At 43.1% G+C, this 22069-nt stretch overlaps 1 protein-coding gene across 10 annotated transcripts in view; it reads left to right on the forward strand.

Annotated features, from left to right (window-relative positions):
- The window catches only part of CSPP1 (centrosome and spindle pole associated protein 1), a 165022-nt gene extending 143494 nt beyond the window's left edge, over nt 1-21528 (forward strand). For 9 of the 10 annotated variants that reach the window (XM_050940615.1, XM_050940614.1, XM_050940616.1 and 6 more), the window contains 3 exons: nt 1041-1150; nt 1892-2042; nt 20529-21528. In XM_050940615.1, coding sequence (XP_050796572.1) covers nt 1041-1150; nt 1892-2042; nt 20529-20755 — 488 coding nt within the window. In that variant the 3' untranslated portion in view covers nt 20756-21528. Of the gene's footprint in view, nt 1-1040; nt 1151-1891; nt 2043-7765; nt 7834-20528 lie in introns of those variants that run through there. The other variant, XM_050940623.1, reaches the window with a different exon arrangement.
- The last annotated feature ends 541 nt before the right edge of the window (nt 21529-22069 follow it).

Raw genomic sequence — 22069 nt, forward strand, 5'->3', positions numbered from 1 at the left:
GAGTTAAGACGGGTCACCAGAGGGTGATTTAAACAGGTTCTGTTTAGTCAGGGAGTAGTAGATGCTCATTTCTCTGGTTAGTCAAAATGTATTTGTGGCTTACAGTTTAAGACTTTTTACATTACTGAGCCTGATGCTAATGAAGAGATTGTGAATTCACATAAGAGAAGATCTTCAGGAAAAAACAAACACAGCAGGGGGCATCATGTTTGATTAAAGACAATTGATTTTGGGGGTATAATTTGTGGGGTCTGAAGTACACCCGGAATCCTTCACTGAGGAGAGGGACTGTCAGTGTGTTCTGTCTTGCAAAAGGAATATCACAGCCACCCTGGCTGGAAAACACTGCTAAGACTTTAGGTGAGCTAAACTTCATTAGACGAGACAGCATGTTGTTAATTGAGTCCAGGCCCTAGAAGGCATGTTATGATTTTATTTTGTGTGTAACCGTTTGTTTCCAGTATTTCCACTTGCTATTATTTTAATGTCCAGGCTTTATTAAATAAACATTTGCTTGATTTCAGTGTAAATGTAAGTGTTGTGGTTTAAATGGAGCGGTGATCTGAAGGGAAACTGGTAAGCTGGTGTGTATTGTTCCTTTGGAAGAAACTCATTGCTCCAGGAAGATATTTGGAGAGCTCGAGGGTTGGAGTGTGCCTATCACTGACCTGTAGAGAGAGAGGAGGGCCTGCTTAAGCCTGGAAGGGAGTGCTTGTGTTGCTCATGGCCAGCAGAATTGGGAGCTGACCTCTGACAGGTACAACAAGGCTTCCTCATTCTAAGGGCAGCTGGTAGTGAGGAGCCTTTCTGAGTCCTCTGAAAAGCATCACACATACCCATTACATACAAGTTATTGTTATGCAGTATCACTAAGCTTAGTGGTTCCCCATGGGGTGTCCATGTGGATTTCTTTGTTTAGTGTATCTGTGTCAAGTTGTGTGGGTTATATTAGCACTGCTTGTTTAACAACTAAATGTAATCAGACTTATCACAGTGGTGATTGATTTTCTTGAGAGATTTGTTCACTTTCCCTTTTCCAGGCACTAATGGGGAAACCTTTCCAGCTTTCGAAGAAGTTAATTTATCTTCACAGCCACCACCATCTGCAAGGGAAAGGAGACGAATAAAGAAGAAAGCAATGGAATTTACTGTATGTATGAAATATTTCTCCTCCCACCCCTGCACATCTCTTTTGCATTTGATGGACAAATCTCAGGGGTTTCTGAGAGGAGAGACTAATACGAGTAGTGGTATGGAAAAACTGTTGTATAGAGAGATTGAGAAGACTGGGGTAGTTTACTTTACAAAGGTGACTAATAAGAGGGGACATGATAAAAGTATATAAAATAATGATTGGTACAGTATCGAGAAGATGGATTGGGAGCTTCTATTCTCTTTTATAACACAAGAACAAAGGAACAATCAATGAAATCAAAAGGTGACAACTGAAATCTGATGAAAGGAAATCCTTTTTTTTTAAACATATGTAGTTAAATTGGACCTCATTACCACAGGATGTCATTAAGATCAAAAACTTAGCAAGATTCAAAAAGGAATTAGACATTTATATCTATAGTTACAGTAGCTAATGCGTGGAAGAGATATTAAACCTCTTTTTCAGGGCAAATTAATTTCTAACTGTTAGGAATTGGAAGGAGATTTGCCTATTGTGGAGTTTCTTGCATCTTCCTCTGAAACATTGGTATTGGCAACAGAGAGAATACAGTAGATTAGATGACAATTACTGTGTTTCCTATTTCAATAGACGACATATTATATGGCTGTAGATTATGTGTATATACATAGTATAAATGAGTTGTTGTATACCTAATGGCCCTTCAGCAGGAGCGTCATATTTACTGAAATCATCCCATGTTTTCTAAATCTGCAGGATGATGTCCCTTTTAGCAAGTCACTGCCGCCACAGCCTGACAGCTTCTCTTTGCACTCAAGCTCCAGTCTCAATGTTGATCAGCTGAAAGCCAGGAATGAGGAACGATTGCGAAGACTGAATGAGTTGCAGAAGAAATCTGTTAACCTAGGTATGACTGTGTTGGATGTTAAAGATAAAGAAACAGATATTAACAGGCAAACTACTTGTAGACTAAACAAGAAGAAATTGGCTAAAACAGTCAAATTAGATTATTTTGACATAATTTAATACTCTCCATCACTGGCTTGTTGGAAAATCAGTTGATAAAAAAGCTTAGAATTGAAGTTTGTTGCAAGTTTTGAGAGGTCAGGGATATAATAAGGAAAATGAAAGGATATGAGATACCAACTCAAGACTTGTGTTGTGACTAGGATAATGGTGTACAACCTAATATCTAATGCATCTGTGAAAAGAACTAAAACCTTTCTATAAAACCCATAATGCACCTGGCCAATTGAGCCATGAATATGGAAGCTATATTCTTTTTTTACCTCCTGTGGAGATCAGTGCATGCTATGAAGTATTATGTTTCATTACTCCACTTTTGGCACATGTAACTACAGATTATGTTGGTGATAAAATTCTCAAATAGCAGTACTGAACTCTGAGCTGCTGTCACAAAGAATTCCACAGGCTGACTATGGAGAAGCTTTTCCTTTTTGTTCTGAAAGAGTCTGGTTTTAATTACATGTACTGATTTGTCCCCCAGTCAGTACTTTGGGACACACTCAGTTGCGCTGAAAATACTCTTTGGCATAAGTCTCAAATCCCATCTTTGAGTATAAACTAATCAACATCCTGTCTAAGCAGTTTTAAAACCAGTATTTTTTTTATTTGACAGCCATTATTCAGAAGACATCACAAAATGCTTTACAAACTGTATGTATTTGATTTTGTAGCAAATGGCACTTTTACAACCAGAGTTGTTCCTGTCATCACTAGCTCACTGTAATTTTCATTCAATAGAGCAACAGGGGTGAAAAACCCATGTTTGACTTTTTTTGTGCTTTTACTCTGCCTTCTATTCATTTCTGTCTTCTTTGCAGCTAAACTCTTTCCAAACCCTCCTTATGCCATATAATTCAAATATATTTTCACCATATTCAGTCCTCTCCTGTCTATCTACCCAACTTCTTCTCTTGTTCAATCACAACCCCCATGGTTTCACTTAGTATTGTGTGAACAAAGTTGCTATTAATTATATATAACTTGGTTGGTCTTCCTTTTTTTGAGCCAGTGTCCACCTTTTCTTCCTTTGCTACTTTGACTGCCATATCTCTGAATGAGGGTCTTCCTTCTTATTATCCATTTATGTTAACTAGTAGTATTTTACTAGATTAAGAAGTTGGATTTTACAATGGCATTTAGTGTAATCTAAGCACAGCCTGTCCGTCTTTTAGTGATTGTCCATGTGGATTCCATTCTTGGTGCCCATGGGACTTATGCATGTGAGATTGGATTCTTTTGGCCAGCATTGTCTTTGTGACCACCTCCCCACTCCAGGTCATAAAGGATGGAGGTGGTTCAGCCATCCCTTGGCTCCTTCTTTCCCCTTGTGGCAGCAAGATGGAACCCTTGCTGTGTCCACCTGCTTTTCTAGCAATAAACACTATCCTGTTACTGAATTGTTAGTTATGAGTAAACTGGTGTGTGTTGATAATGTAGATCAGGGATTCCCAAAGTGTAAAATGCATACCCCTGAGGGTACCTCTGGGGACTATGGGGGAGAAATTGTGTAATGGTGGTTTTTACTTATTAATTATTTTATTGATTGCATTTTCATAGTAGGCTACTCAGATGAAGCTTTAAAACTCTGGGAATTAGTTATATAAAATACAGTAGTTAGTTTACTTCAATATGTACCAGTGAGAACAGATACCTAGAGACTCTCACATACAGAGCCCTCACCTCCAATCACTGTACGGCGCGTGTTCAGTTGCCCAGCAACTGTTCAGTCTAACTGAGCTCAAAATTAGGGGGAGATTTTTTGGGGGAGGGATAGCTCAGTGGTTTGAGCATTGGCCTGCTAAACCCAGGGTTGTAAGTTCAATCGTGGAGGGGGCCATTTAGGGAACAGGGGTAAAAAAAACTATCTAGGGATTTGTCCTGTTTTGAGCAGGGGGGTTGGACTAGATGATCTCCTGAGGTCCCTTCCAACCCTGATAGTCTATGTCTATGTCACACTACAACTATATCTGTATGTAACAGTGAAATACGAACAGATGGCTAATGACAGGTAGTGTTAAGAATAACACACAAATTATCAGCAATGAGAAGGGCAAGAGTATGTGGGCAGCTGGTAGATCTGGAAGGGGAGACACAATAAGAAAAGTTTGTAAACCTCTGGTATAAATAGTTTTATTTTGCCCATTGGCATTAAAAGAAAGCCTTTTTATCAGTTAATATGCTAGGACAGGGGTTGGCAACCTTTCAGAAGTGGTGTGCCGAGTCTTCATTTATTCACTGTAAGTTTCGCGTGCCAGTAATACATTTTAACGTTTTTAGAAGATCTTTCTCTATAAGTCTATAATATATAACTAAACTATTGTTGTATGTAAAGTAAATAAGGTTTTAAAAATGTTTAAGAAGCTTCATTTAAAATTAAATTAAAATGCAGAGTCCCCTGGATTGGTGGGCAGGACCCGGACAGTGTGAGTGCCACTGAAAATCAGCTCATGTGCCACCTTCGGCACATGTGCCATAGGTTGCCTACCCCTGTGCTAGGAACCCCTACCAATGCCATCCTCTACTCAAGTAGAGGGGATATTAGCATGCTTATACACCTGAAGGGATTGCCTCACCTCTAATCCTCCCTGTTGGTGCACAACAGGGACTTCTCTCCCACTCCCCCTGCTTTCCCTCCATGGGGATCCCAGTGGGAATCTGGGAAGGACTGTAGGGACTGCTCTCTCAGTAGGAAAAGACATGGATCTCATAGAAGACGGGCCTCCTGGAATCTTCCTCTGTGTCCCGTAGTCCATTACCCATATGTCTATCAGCCTGAGCCTATTGGGGGCCCTGGGATGCAACCTCATTCACATAACCCTGCGGCTACTGCCCCCCACTTCCAGAGCTAGATCCCCTTTTCCCAAGAGCCCAGTATAGACTTTGCTAGCCAGTCAAGTATTGCAGTCTCAGATATTAGAGAGGTAGGTTTGGAGAATGACACAGATCAAACAGCTGAGGGAGAAGAACTAATCCTGGCTGCAATTTCCTCATCTTTTCTCAATTAAGCAGTAAACCCTTTGATGTCTGCTCCAGTTTACAGTTTTAAGGCACTCCAAGACCTCATTAAATGTATGGCTGAGGCTCTCAACATACTATGGAAGATGGTTCAAGAGAAATCACAATCTGCTGGACATCCTGCACCATTCCTTGCCTGGTAGACCCTTATTTGTACACATGATGAGCCTGTTAGTGTTACAACCTGCAAAAGATCTATGACAGATCTCATCCAAGTATGCAGACTGAAGGTATCAAGTCTCTTCTAATGGATTTGAGTATTTCTGCTCTCACCCAGTGCTAGGATCTCTGGTTGTAGATGCTGTCCAGAAGAAGGCCAAACAACAAGGATCTCTCGAGCCAACAACTAGTGAGAAGGACCCTGAAAAGTTGGTCTTATTTGGATGTAAAATCTACTTATCACCCAGTCTTCAAATGAGAGTAGCTAATAATGAAGTACTTCTCAGAAAGTACAGTTACTTCCACTGGGACAAGCTGTCTCAATTTACAAGCAGGTTTCCTATGGAGTATAAGGAAGAGTTAGAATCTATAATGAACAAAAGGCAACTGGTGGCTTGCATTTCCCTACATACAGTTCTCGATACATCCAGTACAGTGGCACACATTGTGGCCACATCTGTGGTGATGAGAAGATAGTCCTGACTACGAGCATTTGGGATGCCCAGAGTGGTTTCAACCACTTGAAGCTCAGCCAAAGATATCAGTAAGAGCATGCAGCAGACTTCTGGGACACGTGGCCTCATGCACCTACTTAATGTGGTTTGCCAGACTTCACCTACCCTCCATTCCAGGGTGGTTGAAATCAGCGTATCTACTCACAAGGCACCAAATGAACATGGTGGTAATGGTCCCTTAAAGCAGCCTCTCCTTGTTAAACTGGTGGAAAGACCCTTGTCATGTGTGCAATAAATACCCTTTTCTGTGTCTCGACCTACCAAAACTGGTGACAGATGCCTCCAAACAGGTTGGGAGAGCTCATTGACATAATCTTTAAACTCAGGGTGTGTTTCCTTCAGGAATCTCACCTATACATAAATGCCTAGAGTGGAGAGCCATCCATCTGGAGGTATAAAACATCTCTGCTTTTACTCCATGGTCCACAGTCCAGGTGCAAACAGACAGACACTGCAGTTATGCATTTTATCAGTAGACAGAGAGGAGCCAGGTCATCTCTGCTCTGTCAGGAAGCTGTCTGACTTTGAAATTGGTATATTCATTTCTAGATCATACCACTGGCCCTGCATCTACCAGTCATTCAGAACTCACTAGCCATTTACTTCAGTAGACAGTTCAGATAGCCATGAGGAGTTGATCAAGGATGCAGTGTTGCAGAACATTTTTCTCAGGTGGGGTTATCTATCAGTAGAGCTACTTGCCACAGACCAGAACAAGAAATGTCAAATGTTCTGCTCCAGAGGGGCTCCTGTCCTGGCTCCCTGTCAGATGTCTTTCTCATCCCCTGGATACCAGGATTAATACAGGCCTTTCCCCTGATTCCCATGCTACTGAGGAAACTGAAAGATCTGCAGCATTGGCAGACAGTTTGAAATTCAAGTCTGTTGAACCTCTCAACATAAGCCCCAAACACTGTGCCTGCTCTGTCTGACATAGTCTTGCAGACCAATGGTCAGATCCTGCACCTGGACCCCAATCTGTGACATCTGGCAACCTGGATGCCAGCTGGGTGACATCCACCAAAAGCTGTTCCAAAATTCTACTCCGAATCAGGAAAGCCTTAAACTAGACTTAAAAAAGCTAAGGAGAAGTTTTTTGTTTAGGCAGCTCAGCATCAGCTCTCTCCTTTGACATCACCCATTTCAGCATGTACTAGCCCTTAAGCAATCTGGAGTTTCTGTCAGCTCCATAAGGGTACATCTAGCAGCAATATATGCATATTACCCTCCTATACAGGGTCATTCTGTATTTTCCAACCCTATAGTGACAGGGTTCCCTAGGGTACATAATAGGTTTTTCCCTCTGTTTAGGAGCCCCTTTCCTCTTGAGACCTCAATATAATATTAACAGGGTTGATTGGCCCCCTCCTTGTTTTGAGCCGTTAGTATCCTGTTCCCTATATCACTTTCCATGAAGATTGCTGTTTTAGTAGCTATTACATGAGCTCAGAGGGTAGAGGATGTCTGCACAGTCACGATGGGTACCCCTTATACAGTGTCTCATAAGGATAGAGTTACTCTCGTGTCTCATCCCAAGTTCCTGACAGGAGTTGTTTGAGTTCCAAATTAACCAATTTATTCATCATCTGGTTTTCTTCCTCAAGTCTCACTCAACCCTGGGAAAAGGAAAACTTCATACACTTGAGGTAATACGGTGCATTGTCAAACTATCTTAACAAGATTAAATTGTTCAGGAACACACCTGGACTGTTTATTGCCTTTGCTGAAAGGATTAAGGTTGAGGTATTTTTCCTCAGAGAGATTATGAAAATGGATCTCCAACTGTTTAAGAGCAGGATATGAGTTACCGGTATTTATGTTAGAACCACCTGCCCACTTTAGAGCTCATACCACTAGAGCTAAGGCAGCTTCTGCCACCTGTTTTGAAGAATGTCTCTATTTCTGAAATCTGTAGGGCAGCTGCGTGGAGCTTGGTCCACACCTTTTCAAGATACAACTTTTTGGTAGAGGCTTCCAGCTTGGATGCCCACTTTGGTAGCGATGTCCTGCAGTCATTGTTTAAGTAGGACTCCTACTACCTACTTCCAAGCAAACAGGTAACCACAGTTACAGTAAGGTAAGTTATCATTCCTTTTGCAGTTAGCACATCAGTTCTTCCCTTGTTAGGGGGAGATAGTGGATCACTTCATTTCCCTGGAGATGCAGCCAAGTCTAGGGTGGGTAGTAACAATGTTTTCTTCAAAGTAAAACTTTTTGATACCATGTAACAGTTAGAAATAACAGATACAAGAAGAAAATTTGCTAAAGAAGGGCTATCAATTGATATTTGTTATTAATTAACAAAAGTGAGTAACTGTATAAGCTTTCTGCTGGAGTGTGTTTTCTGGGAATTTAATACAGAGTAATCAGATATCGAAATCCTTTTTCCAAACTTCTGTATTTTTTCTTAATAGGTTAGTTTTTTCATCACCAGTTTCTGGACTCAATAATTTTGACCATCACTTTTATAAAGTGATGGTCATAGTGAGTAAGTGACCAGACTTGGTCTTTTTTTTTTTTTTTTTTCAAAATATGTTTATCTATAGAAACAGAGATCTTTGGTGCCTCCAGGGGGCCCTGATTTTTTTTAAGTGAGAAACTTTGTTCCCCCTTCTGAGATTTTCTTAGATCCTCAGTACAGGATGGCCACTGTGAAAGAGAGGTGCAACACCTGTGCTGCCTCTCCCACTCGATGCCATCATCACTTCCTCTGGCTTTGGATTGTGTGGAGCCTGTATGACGTACCAATGGGGTTCTTTCTGAGAAGTCCCAACCTGAAGCAAAGGAGAAGTCTAGGCCTGAAGAGTCAGAGGTCTGTGCTCTCCCCTCCTTTCAGAAGTAGGAGGGAGTTTCAAGATCAAAGGTGGAAGGCTTAATTGTAGCCAGATTATTGCGGTGCCCTGCAGCACACAACCCCTCTCTCTCTTTGTAGGCCTGGATATAAGTAACTTGACATATTTCTTAGTGGGCATGACTGAGAAGATAAATGAATCAGTAGGCTAGAGACTGGATGTCTTTACTGGCTAAGATACAGGGGAACACTCTGGTACCATTTAGAATAAACAAGATACGCCTGGAATATAAGATGAGGTAAAGAGTACGTGTGCCTGCACATTGTGTGGCCAGAGCATGCTGCACAGGGATTGGTTCCTGCAAAGCAACCAAGCCAATCCAGAAGCATATGATGCAATATATAGTTAAGGATGTATATGTTGTTAGTCTTGATAAAGATGGTAAGGTAAAGTGCTTCTATGTAACTTTATAGTGTGGTATGCTCTAGACCCACCTCGTTCTCTTGAGTCTGATCAACTCAATGTAGCTTTGCTCTATACCAAATAAAAGGAACCTGAGTGATAAGACTGAAGTCAAAATGAGTTCTTGGGGAACCAAGTGGAACAGGTCTCGGGGAAACCCCAACACTGTTCACTGTCACTTGGGGGCATGGAGAAATCTGTTTTTTTCCCTACATGATTCTTTGGAGCTGTCCCATATTTATGCTGGTCCTATTTCCTACTCTTGCTGGGTGAACCTGAAGCAGAGAGAGGGACTAAAAGTGTGACTGACTTAAACATGACAAGAATTAAATGTAATCTTTGGTTTAGAGCCTGTTTTGCTTCAGGGATTTTAGTGAGAAATGAACCCTAATAATCTATAAGTGTTAGATTGTACGGTGTGTCTTTCCTGCTCCCCTTGCCCCTTTGTTTTATGCAGCGTTGTTGAAGCCATGTTGGTCCCAGTATATTAGCGAAACAGGGTGGGTGAGGTAATATCTTTTATTGGACCAACATCTGTTGGTAAGTGAGACAAGCTTTCAAGCTTCACAGAGATTTGCTTCAGGTCTGGGAAATTTATGTAGAGTGTTAAAGCTAAATACAAGATGGAATAGTTTGTTTGACATCAGTAGTTAAGACATATTTCAAGGTGAAGTGGAGGGGGGGATTGTTAGTGTGCTATAGATTATCGTAATAAGCCATAAATCCAGTGTCTCTATTCAGTCCATGATTTTTACTGTCTAGCAAAGTTATGAATTTAATCTCCCAGGCTTATCTTTTGAAAGTGTTATGTAGGTTTCCTTTGAGGAAGAGAACGGATAGGTCAGGTATAGAATGATAGCTTTGTGAAAAGTGTTTACCCAGAGGTGATGTGGTGTTTTTCATCTGTTATCGTTTTCCTGTGTGAGCTCCAGAACTTCACTCCTCTGATGGTTAGAAACCTTCGCCTAATTTCAAGCCTGAACTTGTTGATGGCCAGTTTATATCCATTTGTTCTTGTGTCCACATTGGCACTTAATTTTAATAACTTCTCTCTCCCTGTATTTATCCCTCTACTGTATTTATAGAAGGCAATCATATCTCTCTCCTATCTTCTTTTGGTTAGGCTAAACAAGCCAAGATCTTTGAGTCTCCTCTCAGAAGGTAGGTTTTCCATTCTCGGATCACCTAGTAGCCCTTCTCTGCGCCTGTTCCAGTTTGATTAATCTTTTTTAAACATGGGAGACCTCATCTGGAATACCATGTGCAATTCTGGTCTCACCAGTGCCTTGTTTAGTGATACTAACACTTCTCTGTCTCTACTGGAAATACTTTGCCTGATGCATCCTAGGACTGCATTAGTTTTTTTCATGGCCATATTCCTATTGATGGCTCATACTCATCCTGTGATCAACCAGTACATCCAGGTCTTTCTCTTCTGTCACTTCTAACTGATAAATCGCCAGCTTATAGCAAAAATACTTTAGTCCCTAAATGCATGACTTTGCACTATTAAATTTCATCTCATTTCTATTACTTCAGTTTACAAGCTCATCCAGATCTTCTTGTATGATATTCCAATCCCCTCCCAACTTTGTGTCATCTACAAATATTATTAGGACACTCCCACTTTTTGTGCCAAGGTCAGTAATAAATATGTTAAATAAAATTGGTCCCAACGCTGATTCCTGAGGAATTTCGCTAGTAACTTCCCTCCAGCCTGACAATTCACCTTTCATATGACCAGTTGTATTCTCCCTTAAACCAGTTCCTTATCTACCTTTCAGTTCTTATATTAATCCCCATCTTCTCCAGTTTAACTAATTATTTCCCATGTGGAACTGTGTCAGATGCCTAACTGAAATCCAGGTAGATTAGATCTACTGCATTTCCTCTGTCTTAAAAAATCAGTTATTTGATCAAAAAAGGAGATCAGGTTGGTCTGGCACAATCTACCTTTTTTAAAACCATGTTGTATTTTATCCCAATTACGGTTCAACTATATGTCCTTAACTGCTTTCTCTTTCAAAATTTGTTCCAAGACCTTGCATATAATTAAGGTCAAGCTAACAGGCCTGTAGTTTCCTGGATCACTTTTCCCTTTCTTAAAAATAGGAACTATATTAGCAGTTCTCCAGTCAGAGTACCACCCTCGAGTTTACAGATTCATTAAGAATTCTTGCTATTGGACTTGCAATTTCATGTGCCAGTTCCTTTAGTATTCTTGAATGGAGATTATCTGCGCCCCCCAGTTTAGCCCCAAGAAGCTGTTTGAGTATGACTTCCACCTCAGATGTGGAAATTTCTACCTCTATATCCTTGTTGCCATTAGCCACCCTGCCACTACCCCAAACTCTTCATTAACTTCATTAAAAACTAAGGCAAAGTGTTTAGGTGTTGGGCCATGCCTAGATAATTTTTAATTCTCCCCCGCCATCATCAGTGCTTGGTGGTCCCACTTCCTTCCTTGTTTTCTTCTTATTTATATGGCTATAGAACCTTTTACTATTGGTTTTAATTTCCTTTGCAAGGTGCAACTCTGCTTGGCTTTTGGTAGTTCTCACGTTATCCCTACACTTTCTGACCTCCAAGAGGTAACTTTCCTTGCTGATTCCTTCCATCTTCCATTAATTGTAGGCTTTCCGCTTTCTCTTAATCACCTGTTTGAGATGCTTGCTCATCCAGCTTGTGCTGCAACCCTTCTCTACAATTTTTTTCTCCTTGCTTGGAATTCAGGCTTCAGATAACTTCTGCAACTTTGACTGAAAGTAATTCCAACCTTCCTTCACATTTTGGATACTTCAAATCTTCAGTCCAGTCTACATCCCTGAATAATTCTCTTAATTTTTTAAAGTTAGCTCCTTCGAAATCAAGGATTCTTGTTGCAGATCTATTTTTGTTTATCCTTCCATTTAGTTTAAATTGCATTAGCTCATGATCACCCAAACCAAGAGAGCCCTCTACAACCAGTTCTTTTATGAGGCCCTCCATGACAGACATGCAGCCTTAGTCTTAACTAGTTATGCCAAACAATCTGTTCCATCTTGTATTTAGCTGTGACACTCTGAGTAAGTTTCCAAGACCTGTGTAAGCTTGAAAGCTTCTCTCACCAACAGAAGTTGGTCCAATAAAAGCTATTTCCTTACCCACCTTCTTTCCCTCTCCCTTTTGTCATTCATTACTCACTTTACAAGTAAAGCTATTGACCAGTTATTTCTATAACACCTGAAGAGTGGTAAGAACTTCCTAGAACTTAGATGTAATATCCTCACAAGTGAATTGGGAGGAACGAGGAGTAATGGAAGAATTGAAGTGGGAATAGAGGAGAGAAGATAATTTGAATAAGGAGTTAATTATCAGTTGAAAGTCCCTTCCTATAACTGCTTCTTCTTCTTTAATGGTTCCTATTGTATTCCACTGAGGGTTATACGCTTGTGCCATGCGTCTGGAGCTGGAACTTTTGAAGGTAATAGTGTGTGTTGGTCCATGCATGCGCCTTTGATCCACCTTATGGTTACATCCAAGGTGATAAAGGGTGGGGTTGACTGACCGTGCCCTTGGTTCCTTCTCATCACAGCATCGTCCAAGTCGGGGAGACTTCTGAGGAAAGGTCTTCCTGCCGTTGTATTATGTTGTCTCCTCGGAGGGTGTGTTTCCACACGCTAGACTTGCCTGCTTTGAGCTGTATTCCCACCCACTCCCCCGGGCTCCTGTTATTCCAACATTCCAACAGCATTGCATTTGAACCGACCTCTGATTTCTCAGGGTCGGAGGACTCGGACGGCATTCAGGATCTGCCCTTCCTGTACTGCTGGTGTGACTACTCCAAGGCCCTGCCAGCTCAATGGCAATATCTTCCCTTTACACAACACTGGGGTCATTGGTACCCTGCTCGTGTGGCCCTCATGAGCATCCATCAGAACTGCTGGGATGGCCATACTGGGGATCGTGGCCGAGTATCCACCACTGGAACCTTCCCACTCTGCTCGTGAAGAGTCTACTGTCTCCCCCCTTCAGCCATCATTGAGCAGGCGTTCCAAACTGCTGTTAGAAGACTTGCTGCTTTAGTCTGACTCTCTGACGGTACCACCAGAACCTGAGTGTTTCCCTTTGTCTTCCCTGGATACCACGGTGTCCTTGGCTCCCTTCTCGCCCCTGGATGACTACCAGCAATTCCAGTATCTGCTCCATAGGGTGGCTAGTGCCCTCAACATCCCACTGGAGGAAGTGTAAGATAAGCAACATCAACTAATTGATATCTTGCTGTCAAGGTTTTTGTCCTCCACTTTGAACTTTAGAGTTCAAGAAGTGGGGACCTGCATGATCGCTTTTAAGCTTAATTACTAGCTTAAATCTGGTACGCTGCCACCAGCCAGAAGTCTGTGACTGGCACACTTTCTGTTCCCCCAAAACCTTCCCTGGGGAACCCAAGCCCCAAACCCCTTGGGACTTAAAACAAGGAGAAATTAACCGTCCCCCTCCTTTTCCCCCCAGACTCTCTCTTCCCTGGGTTGCCTTAAGATGCTTACACAGATCCAAACTCCTTGGATCTTAAAACAAGGAGGAATTAACCATCCCTCTTGTCATGGTATAAACCCCCACTCTGAACCTTAGCGTCCAAAAGATGGGGTACCAGCATGAATTCCTCTAAGCTCAATTACCAGCTCAGTACTTATAGCGCTGCCACCAACCAGGAATTCCAGTGCCTGGTACACTCTGGTCCCCCCAAAACCTTGCCTGGGGACCCCCAAGACCCAGTCCCTCTGGATCTTAACACAAGGAAAGTAAACCCTTTCCCTCACCGTTGCCTCTCCCAGGCTTCCCCTTCCTGGTTACCCTGGAAGATTACTGTGATTCAAACTCCTTGAATCTTAAAATAGAGAGGAAAATTCACCTTCCCCCCTCCTTCTCTATTCCCCTCCCAGACTCTCCCTGAGAGAGAAAGTAATCCTAACAGAGAGAGAAAATTAACCTTTCTCTCCCCCTTCCCTCCTTTCTCCCCACCAATTCCCTCGTGGATCTAGACCCAGTCCCCTGGGGTCTCACCAGAATAAAAAAACAATCAGGTTCTTAAACAAGAAAAGCTTTTTATTAAAGAAAGAAAAAACAGTAAAAATTATCTTTGTAAATTTAAGATGGAATATGTTATGGGGTGTTTCGGCTATAGACACTGGGAATACCCTCCCAGCCTAAGTATACAAGTACAAATAAAAATCCTTTCAGCAAAATACAAATTTGAACTCCTTCCAGCCAAATACACATTTGCAAATAAAGAAAAAAAACATAAGCCTAACTCACCTTATCTACCTAGTACTTACTATTTTGGACATATAAGAGACTGTATCGGAGAGATTGGAGAAAAACCTGGTTGCACGTCTGGTCCCTCTGAGCCCCCAGAGTGAACAACCACCAAAAACTAACAGCACTCTCACAAACTTCCCTCCCTCAAGATTTGAAAGTATTCTGTCCCCTGATTGGTCCTCTGGTCAGGTGACAGCCTGGCTCACTGATCTTGTTAACCCTTTACAGGCAAAAGAGACATGAAGTACTTCTGTTCTATTAACCCTTGACTATCTGTTTGACACCTCTTCTTTTCCCCTCCCTGGGTTGCCTTGGGAAGCTTCACACCGATCCAAACTCCTTGGATCTTAAAACAAGGAGGAATTAACCATCCCCCCTCCTTTCCCCCCACCAATCCCTGGTGAGTTCAGAGTCAATCCCTTGGATTTTTCCTTGTTTTAAAATCCATCAGGTTCTTAAAAAGAAAGCTTTTAATTAAAGAAAGAAAAGGTAAAAATTATCTCTGTAAAATGCTTTACAGGGTACTCAGATTCATATAGACTAGAGGGACCCCCCCCACCCCAGCCTGAGATTCAAAGTTACAGCAAACAGAGGTAAAAATCCTTCCAGCAAAAAGACACATTTACAAGTTAAGAAAACAAACACAAGACTAAACCTCCTTGCCTGGCTATTACTTACTATTTTGAAACATGAAAGACTGATTCAGAACGATTGGGAAAGCCTGGGTGTACGTCTTGTCCCTCTCAGTCCCGAGAGCAAACAACGAACCAAACAAACATCACAAACAAAGACTTCCCTCCACCAAGATTTGAAAGTATCTTGTCCCCCTATTGGTTCTCTGGTCAGGTGTCAGCCAGGTTCACTGAGCTTCTTAACCCTTTACAGGTAAAAGAGACATTAACCCTTAACTATCTGTTTATGACACTTGCATACCTCAGTACTGGCCCAAGTGACCCTGCCAGTCAACGAGACCATCCTTCAACTGGCCCAAACTGTCCAGCACATTCCAGCCACTTGCACACCCACCCCCAAAGGGGCAGAGAAGAGGTACTACATGCCTCCAAAGGTGCGTGAGTTTCTTTTTCGCCCACCACCCAACTCCCTCATCATTCAGGCAGGGACGGAATGGGCCCATCAGCAGCACCCGCATACCCCAGCAGATAAAGAGGGCTGCAATGTTTTTTCCTCTGCCAGTCTCCAGTTTCATATTTCAAATTACTTGGCTCTGTTCGTGAAATATGACTTCCTTACCTACAGCAAGCTAATGGATTTCACAGAGAAACTGCCCCAGCAGAATCAAGCCTGATTCCAGACTACTCTAGAGGAAGGGAAGCTGGTTGTGGGGACAATGCTGCAGGCAACAGTGGATGCAGCAGACACATCTTCGCGCATGATGGCTGTGGAGATTGTCATCTGAAGAGAGTCCTGGATACATTCGTCTGGTTTCCTGAGGGAGTTCCAGATCACCACTGCGGTCCTTCCTTTTGATGAGTCTCATCTCTTCAGTCAAGAAGGCTGTTGACTCCCTTCACTCCCTCGAAGAGTCTAGAGCCACTCTCCAATTGCTGAGGATTGACGCACTGGCACCCAAGTGCAAGTTCTACTGCCTACCGCCAAGTCAGCGATTTGGAACTCCCCAGTTCTTCCAACAGCAGTCCTGTGAGCCTCCTTGCGAATGGTAGAGGATCCAGTGATCCTGTCCCTCAGGTTCATCGTCGTGACAACCTTCTGCATCTTATGACCAATCTTCACAGAATTGTTGTTTCTGAGTACACTTTGAGAGCCGCTAACCATCATGCTTCATACCATGCACCTGAACCACTCCCTGTGGAGGGTGCCTAGTGCTCTTCCTACCAAGGTGGAGTGCGATAACAACAGACAGGTGGGTCCTGGATGTTATTTGACATGGCTATATGATCGAGTTCAAAACACTACCTCACCCACATCCCCGCCCCGACCCCACTTCGGGGATCATTCTCAAGACCATATTCTTGCCCTAGAAGTTGACTCATTGGTGCAAAGGGGGGTGTTCCTTCAACCTGTTCCCTCAACCCCTGTTCCCTCAACCTGTCAGGGAGCAGGTTCTATTCCACCCACTTCCTAGTCCTCAAGGAGAAGGGTGGTTGGTGACAGATCCTCGACCTCTGCTGTCTCAACTGCTTTATATGAAAGCCAAAGTTTTTTGTATGGTCACCCTGGCAGCCATCGTTCCTTCCTTAGAAAGAGGCATGTGGTTTACAGGTCTCGATATGCATGATGCACATGAAAGTAAGCATATCCATCCTACCCACAGCTACTTCCTGAGATTCATGGCAGGTCGTCGTCACTTCCAGTACAGACTCACCACTGCTCCATGAGTCTTCCCTAAAGTCGTTTCGGTAGTGGCAGCCCACCTCTGATGTCAAGGTGTTCTTATATTCTCTTATCTCGACGACTGGCTGCTTGTGGCCCGATCAAGAAAGGAAGCTGAAGCCTCGACCTCTATGCTGCTCACACTCCTCTCCTCATTGGGGGTCAGCATAAATGTCGAAAAATTTACTTTGGATCCCACTAAATCCCTAGAATTCATTGGGGACACGCATCAACACGATCTCAGCTCATGCCTAGCTCCAGAGGACAGGTTCCAGACCCTGCAGGAGCTAATTTACAGGGTGCTATCCAGTCCTTCTGTCCCAGTCAGAACCTGCCTTTCCCTTCTTGACCATGTGGCGGCTTGCATTTACATGACTTCCTTCACTTTTGCTGCGTACAACTGTGGCTCCAGAGGTTCGGCTTTCCCATGCAACACTCTATAGACTTTCTACTCACTGTTCCCCATGAGGTTCTTTCCTCTCTTTTCTCCACTGGTGGATGGATCTGAGTTAGGTTTGTATTGGGATACCATTCCTTCTGTCTTCTCCTTCCACAACAGTTATCACAGATGCATCATCTGCTACGGATGCCTTGTTCGGAGTGGCTCACATGGATGAGCATATGCCTCAGGAGACATGGACTGCTCGAGAGTCCCGGATGCACATCTACATCCTGGAACTTCATGGTTTTCCAGAGAGAGAGAGAGAGAGAGAGTGTTTCTCCCATCCATTCCCCTCACATCCTCAACATGTCAGACAACACCACCATCTGCTACATCAACAAGCAAGGGGGCTTGGGATTGGTGCATTTCCCACAAGATCCTGTTGTCTGCAGCATACTTTCCCAGCACTCAAAACATGATTGCAGACTCTCTCAGCAGGAAATTTGTGATCGACCATGAGTGGGAGCTTCATGGTGCTGTGGTCACCAGCGTTTTCAACTGCTGGGAGACTTCTACCAGGGACCTCTTCACCTCTCAAACCAACAGCAAATGCACCCAGTACTGCTTCAGGGGAGGGCTTGGTGCCCTTTTACCTAGTCCTCCCCTGGTTGGATCAGTTCAGTTACGCCTTTCCCCCTCTGTTGCTTCTGTTGTCAGTCCCGCACAAGGTCAGGTGGGAGAGTGAGACGTTCTTTTCCGATAGCGCCATTCTGGCCTCCTCAGTTCTGGTTTCCCCTTTTCTGAATGTCAGTGCATGCCCCACTTTCACTGCCACCTCTCCCAAATGATGGAACCATGGAACAGAGAACAGCCACACTGAACAAGGCATCCGTAGCAGTCTTGCACCAAGGCGTAATGGGAAGAGAAGGTATGTATTGAGCTCCATGTGACTGCCTTACATATGTCTGTAAGAGCACATCGTGAAGCACAGCTGTAGTTATTGTTTGTGCTCTGATGGAGCAGACTTATATCCCACAGGGCAGAGACAGCCCTGATAATTGGTAGCAGAGCATAACGCACCCTGACACCAACTTCAAAATCCTCTGAATGGAAATCACTTGCCCCTTAATGTGTTCAGCTATAGCGACAGTTTGGGGGACTTCCTGAAGGGTTTCATCCACTGCAGGTAGAAGGCCAGGGCCCTGCTGATGTCAAGGGAGTAAAGGTGTCTTTCCTTCACCAAGGTGTGAGGCTTTGGAAAGAAAGAAGCTAAGTGGATAGGCTGGTTGATATGAAAACTAGAGATAACCTTAGGAAGACACTTGGGGTGCAAGCATAGCGAAACTTTGTCTTTATGAAATGTAGTAAATGGGTGGGGTGTCCGTCATCATGGCCCCCAGTTTGCTAACCCATCTCACGAATGTGATACCAACCAGGAAGGCGACCTTCATGGAGAGGAGAGAGAGAGCGAGCGAGCACAGGGCCACTGGTTCAAAGGGTGACTTTGCCAGTGTCTTCAGGACAAGGCTGAGGTCTGCTTGGGGAGCAATGGACTGAATAGGAGGGAAGCTTCAAAGGAGGCTCTTCCAAAACCTGGAAGTCAATGGGTGAATAAAGAAAAAATGCCCCTCCAGCAGAGCGTGAAAGGCACTGAGAGCAGCCATGTGGACCTTGACAGAGTTGAGCTCAAGGCTACGCATCTTTAGGGAGAGGAGGTAGTCTAGAAGAGGAATGTCCACATCCTCAGGGACAAGACCCTTCTGCTGGACCCAAAAGATGAAATGCTTCCATTTAGTCTCATAGGATCGCCTTGTGGACTCCTTTCTGCTACTCGAGAGGATGTTCTGCACTGCTAACAAACATTCCCACTCTAATGAAGATGTCCATCCAAAATCCAAGCCTGGAGGTGAAGAGTCTGGGCATCAGGGATGCCAAATCCTTCTACCTTTATTGTGTGAGTAGCTCTGGGAGAGGTGGCACTGAAAGTGGGGAGCGTGCTGACATGCAGAGAAGAAGAGGAAAGCAGAACTGGCGAGGCCAGAATGGGGCTATCAGAAATGACCCTCGCTCTCTTCCACTTGACCTCATGCAGGACTCATAGCAGAAGTGACAGAGGGGGAAAGGCATAATTGAACTGATCCAACCAGGGGAAGATTAGGGTATCACCCTGGAAAAGGGAACCAAGCCCTCCCCTAAAGCAGTACTGGATGCATTTGCTGTTGGTTTGAGAGGTGAAGAGGTCCCTGGTAGGAGTCCACCAGCCGACAACAGGATCTTATGGACAATGCACCAGTCCCAACAGTGAATTGCTTCTGTGCAGAGTGCAGGAGACCTCATGCCCCTTTGCTTGTTGATGTAGGAGATGGTGGTGATTTTAACGTTTGAATTATTTTTAGCCAATGTCCTATAGAATGCTGGATTTTCCATAAATTAACTAAGCGGTTATTATAAACTGTTAAGACTGACCATATAGAAAGCGTCTCTGTAGATTGTTTGTTTGTTTTAGAACATTCTGGATTTTCAGTTTGAGATATTTCAGTTTATTAAAATAATGCTTCTTCACATTAATACCACCTGTGGTAATTCCTTATACTTACATGAAGTATGCTTTTTTTTTTTCCATGTACCAATAGCAATGAGCTCCTTGTACCAGATTGTAAGAGCAAATCTTTGTGGGAGAGAGGAGCATGTGATTTAATCTAATAAAATGTGCGAGACCAGTTTAAAATATATAAAACATTGGGGTAGCCAGTTAGGGAGGTGATGTATAGACATATCTTCTGCCTGCAGGGAAGTTAAACCCACTCTGCATCAGGCCTGAAGTGTTTTAGTCACCCTTGGGCTGAAAAGAGGTATATGTATATAGGCAAAAGAAGACAGTGTTTGGCAATCCGTTTGTTTTTTTTATAACCTTTGAATGCTCCTTTTTTGTATCAGACTCATTGACTGACTTTTCAGTGGGGTGTTTGACCCCAGTCCACAAAAGCAGGCTCACTATCGGAGAGCAAGAACAGTCCTCCATGTCAACCATCAGGTATGGAGGAGGGCTTGTGTATTTGCAACCCAGTTCTGTCCAGTGACAGTGAGCATTTTATGAGGCAGCAACTGCTCAAAAAATCCATGGGACATTGGAGAGCATCATGACCAAAAAAAGGCTTTCAGTATCTTCATATCTACTGAACCTTAAATTTAATACAGATATGGCCTGTTCCTATATAGACTTGCTGCATTTGAGGCATGTCATTGATAAGTATTTGGGTGATAACAGGTCTCTCATCCTTTATATCATTAAATATGTAGAAGGAATAAACATTAAATGTAACAAGAAGGTTGCATTGTCTTGATGAGATTATTTTAGAGGAAACTATAAGCCTGTTTCTCCTCCTCCACAGGTGGTGATACTTCCCTGGGAGATGCTGATGACATTTTGAAGCAGTTTCCATATAAAGGTGACAGAAGGCCCACCTCTGTTGACACAGTAGCAACAGACCCCTGGCTGCGACCTGGAACATCAGAGACCGTGAAAAGATTTATGGCCGGGCAGTCAAACCAGGCTAAACTTTCTTCTGAAAATGCTTTACCCTTTGGTTGGCAGGGACTGTCAACTGCACATGGTTAAATAAATCTATATTGAAACCAGCTGTGCCTTTAATCATAGAAGGAATGTTAATCACTACTGCACTTTTAACACATTCATTTTATGTTCTCTTGTAAGAATAGTCTTATATGTAAATATTGTGAGCTATATGTATAGGTTTTTTTAATGTTAAAGAAGCAGAAGCTGTAATGTAAATGATTTCTTTAAAATGGAAAACAGACTGTGTACAGGATGTTTATTATACCAAGATAGGGAAGTGGAGGTGTTTTGCACTCTTTCTATAAGTTACACTGGTCAGTATGGTACTGATATTTCCAGTCTTAGATTTGAAGCTTGTGTGAATGTAGTATTAGATAAAAGAGAAGTTTTAACATAAAAACTAAGAATCTAGAATGATTCTGCCAACATCATAGCATAAATGACAAAGCTTATATTCCTTTTACTCAAGTACTTCACGTGATTTTTACCTCAATGCAGCAGTAGCTATTTAAAAACAGTGATAAGGGGTTGTTGTTATAGCCTGTATTTGTCCACTGTTCAAGAGTTACTGCATCACTATTATGGCATCTACATGGACAAAAGATTTATGTAAACAATTGGCCATTGCTGTTCCACTTACTTACATTTTGCTTTCTTTTCCCAATCAATTGTGTGCTAAAATTCTAATTATACATTTCTGCTTCTTACTGTTTGTGTTGATAATGCAGATATTGTTGAGTGAGAATTGTTAATATTTAATTTATGGTCATGATTTAAAACAATTGATGAAAATAAATTATATTTTATTACCAAAATTTAAAGCTTTCTCCACCTTTTTTGGAAATGAGGGTGAGAAATCTTAGAGAGGCTTATCTTCTATAGGTACACTAGCTTCTGCCTATGGCATAAAGGGGGTCCAAGAACTAGAGGAAAGGTTACTAACCTTTTTGTAACTGTTCTTCAAGATGTGTTGCTCATGTCCATTCCACATTAAGTGTGCATGCATTGCATACACATTCACCGCAGATTTTTCCCTGAGCAGTATCCGTCGGGCTGGCTCTAGCACCCTCTGGTGACATGCACTTATGCACCAAGGGCAGCGCGGGTGCAAGGATGTTTCGTGCCCTAGGCAAAACTTCCACCTTGTGCCCTGCCCCGAGCCCTGAGGTGCCCCCCCCATGGCAGCTCCCCCCCCCCTCCACCCTAAGGCACCTCCCCACGGCAGCTTCTCACCCCCCCTCCGCCCTGAGTCGCCCCCCCCCCCTTGCAGCAGTGCTCCCCCGGCCCAGGAAGCTGTGCGGCAGCTCCCCGCCCTAGCTCACCTCTGCTCCGCCTCCTCCCCGAGCATGCTGTTGC

This window comes from Gopherus flavomarginatus, chromosome 2 (assembly GCF_025201925.1).
Source record: "Gopherus flavomarginatus isolate rGopFla2 chromosome 2, rGopFla2.mat.asm, whole genome shotgun sequence".
Classification (NCBI taxonomy): domain Eukaryota; kingdom Metazoa; phylum Chordata; order Testudines; family Testudinidae; genus Gopherus; species Gopherus flavomarginatus.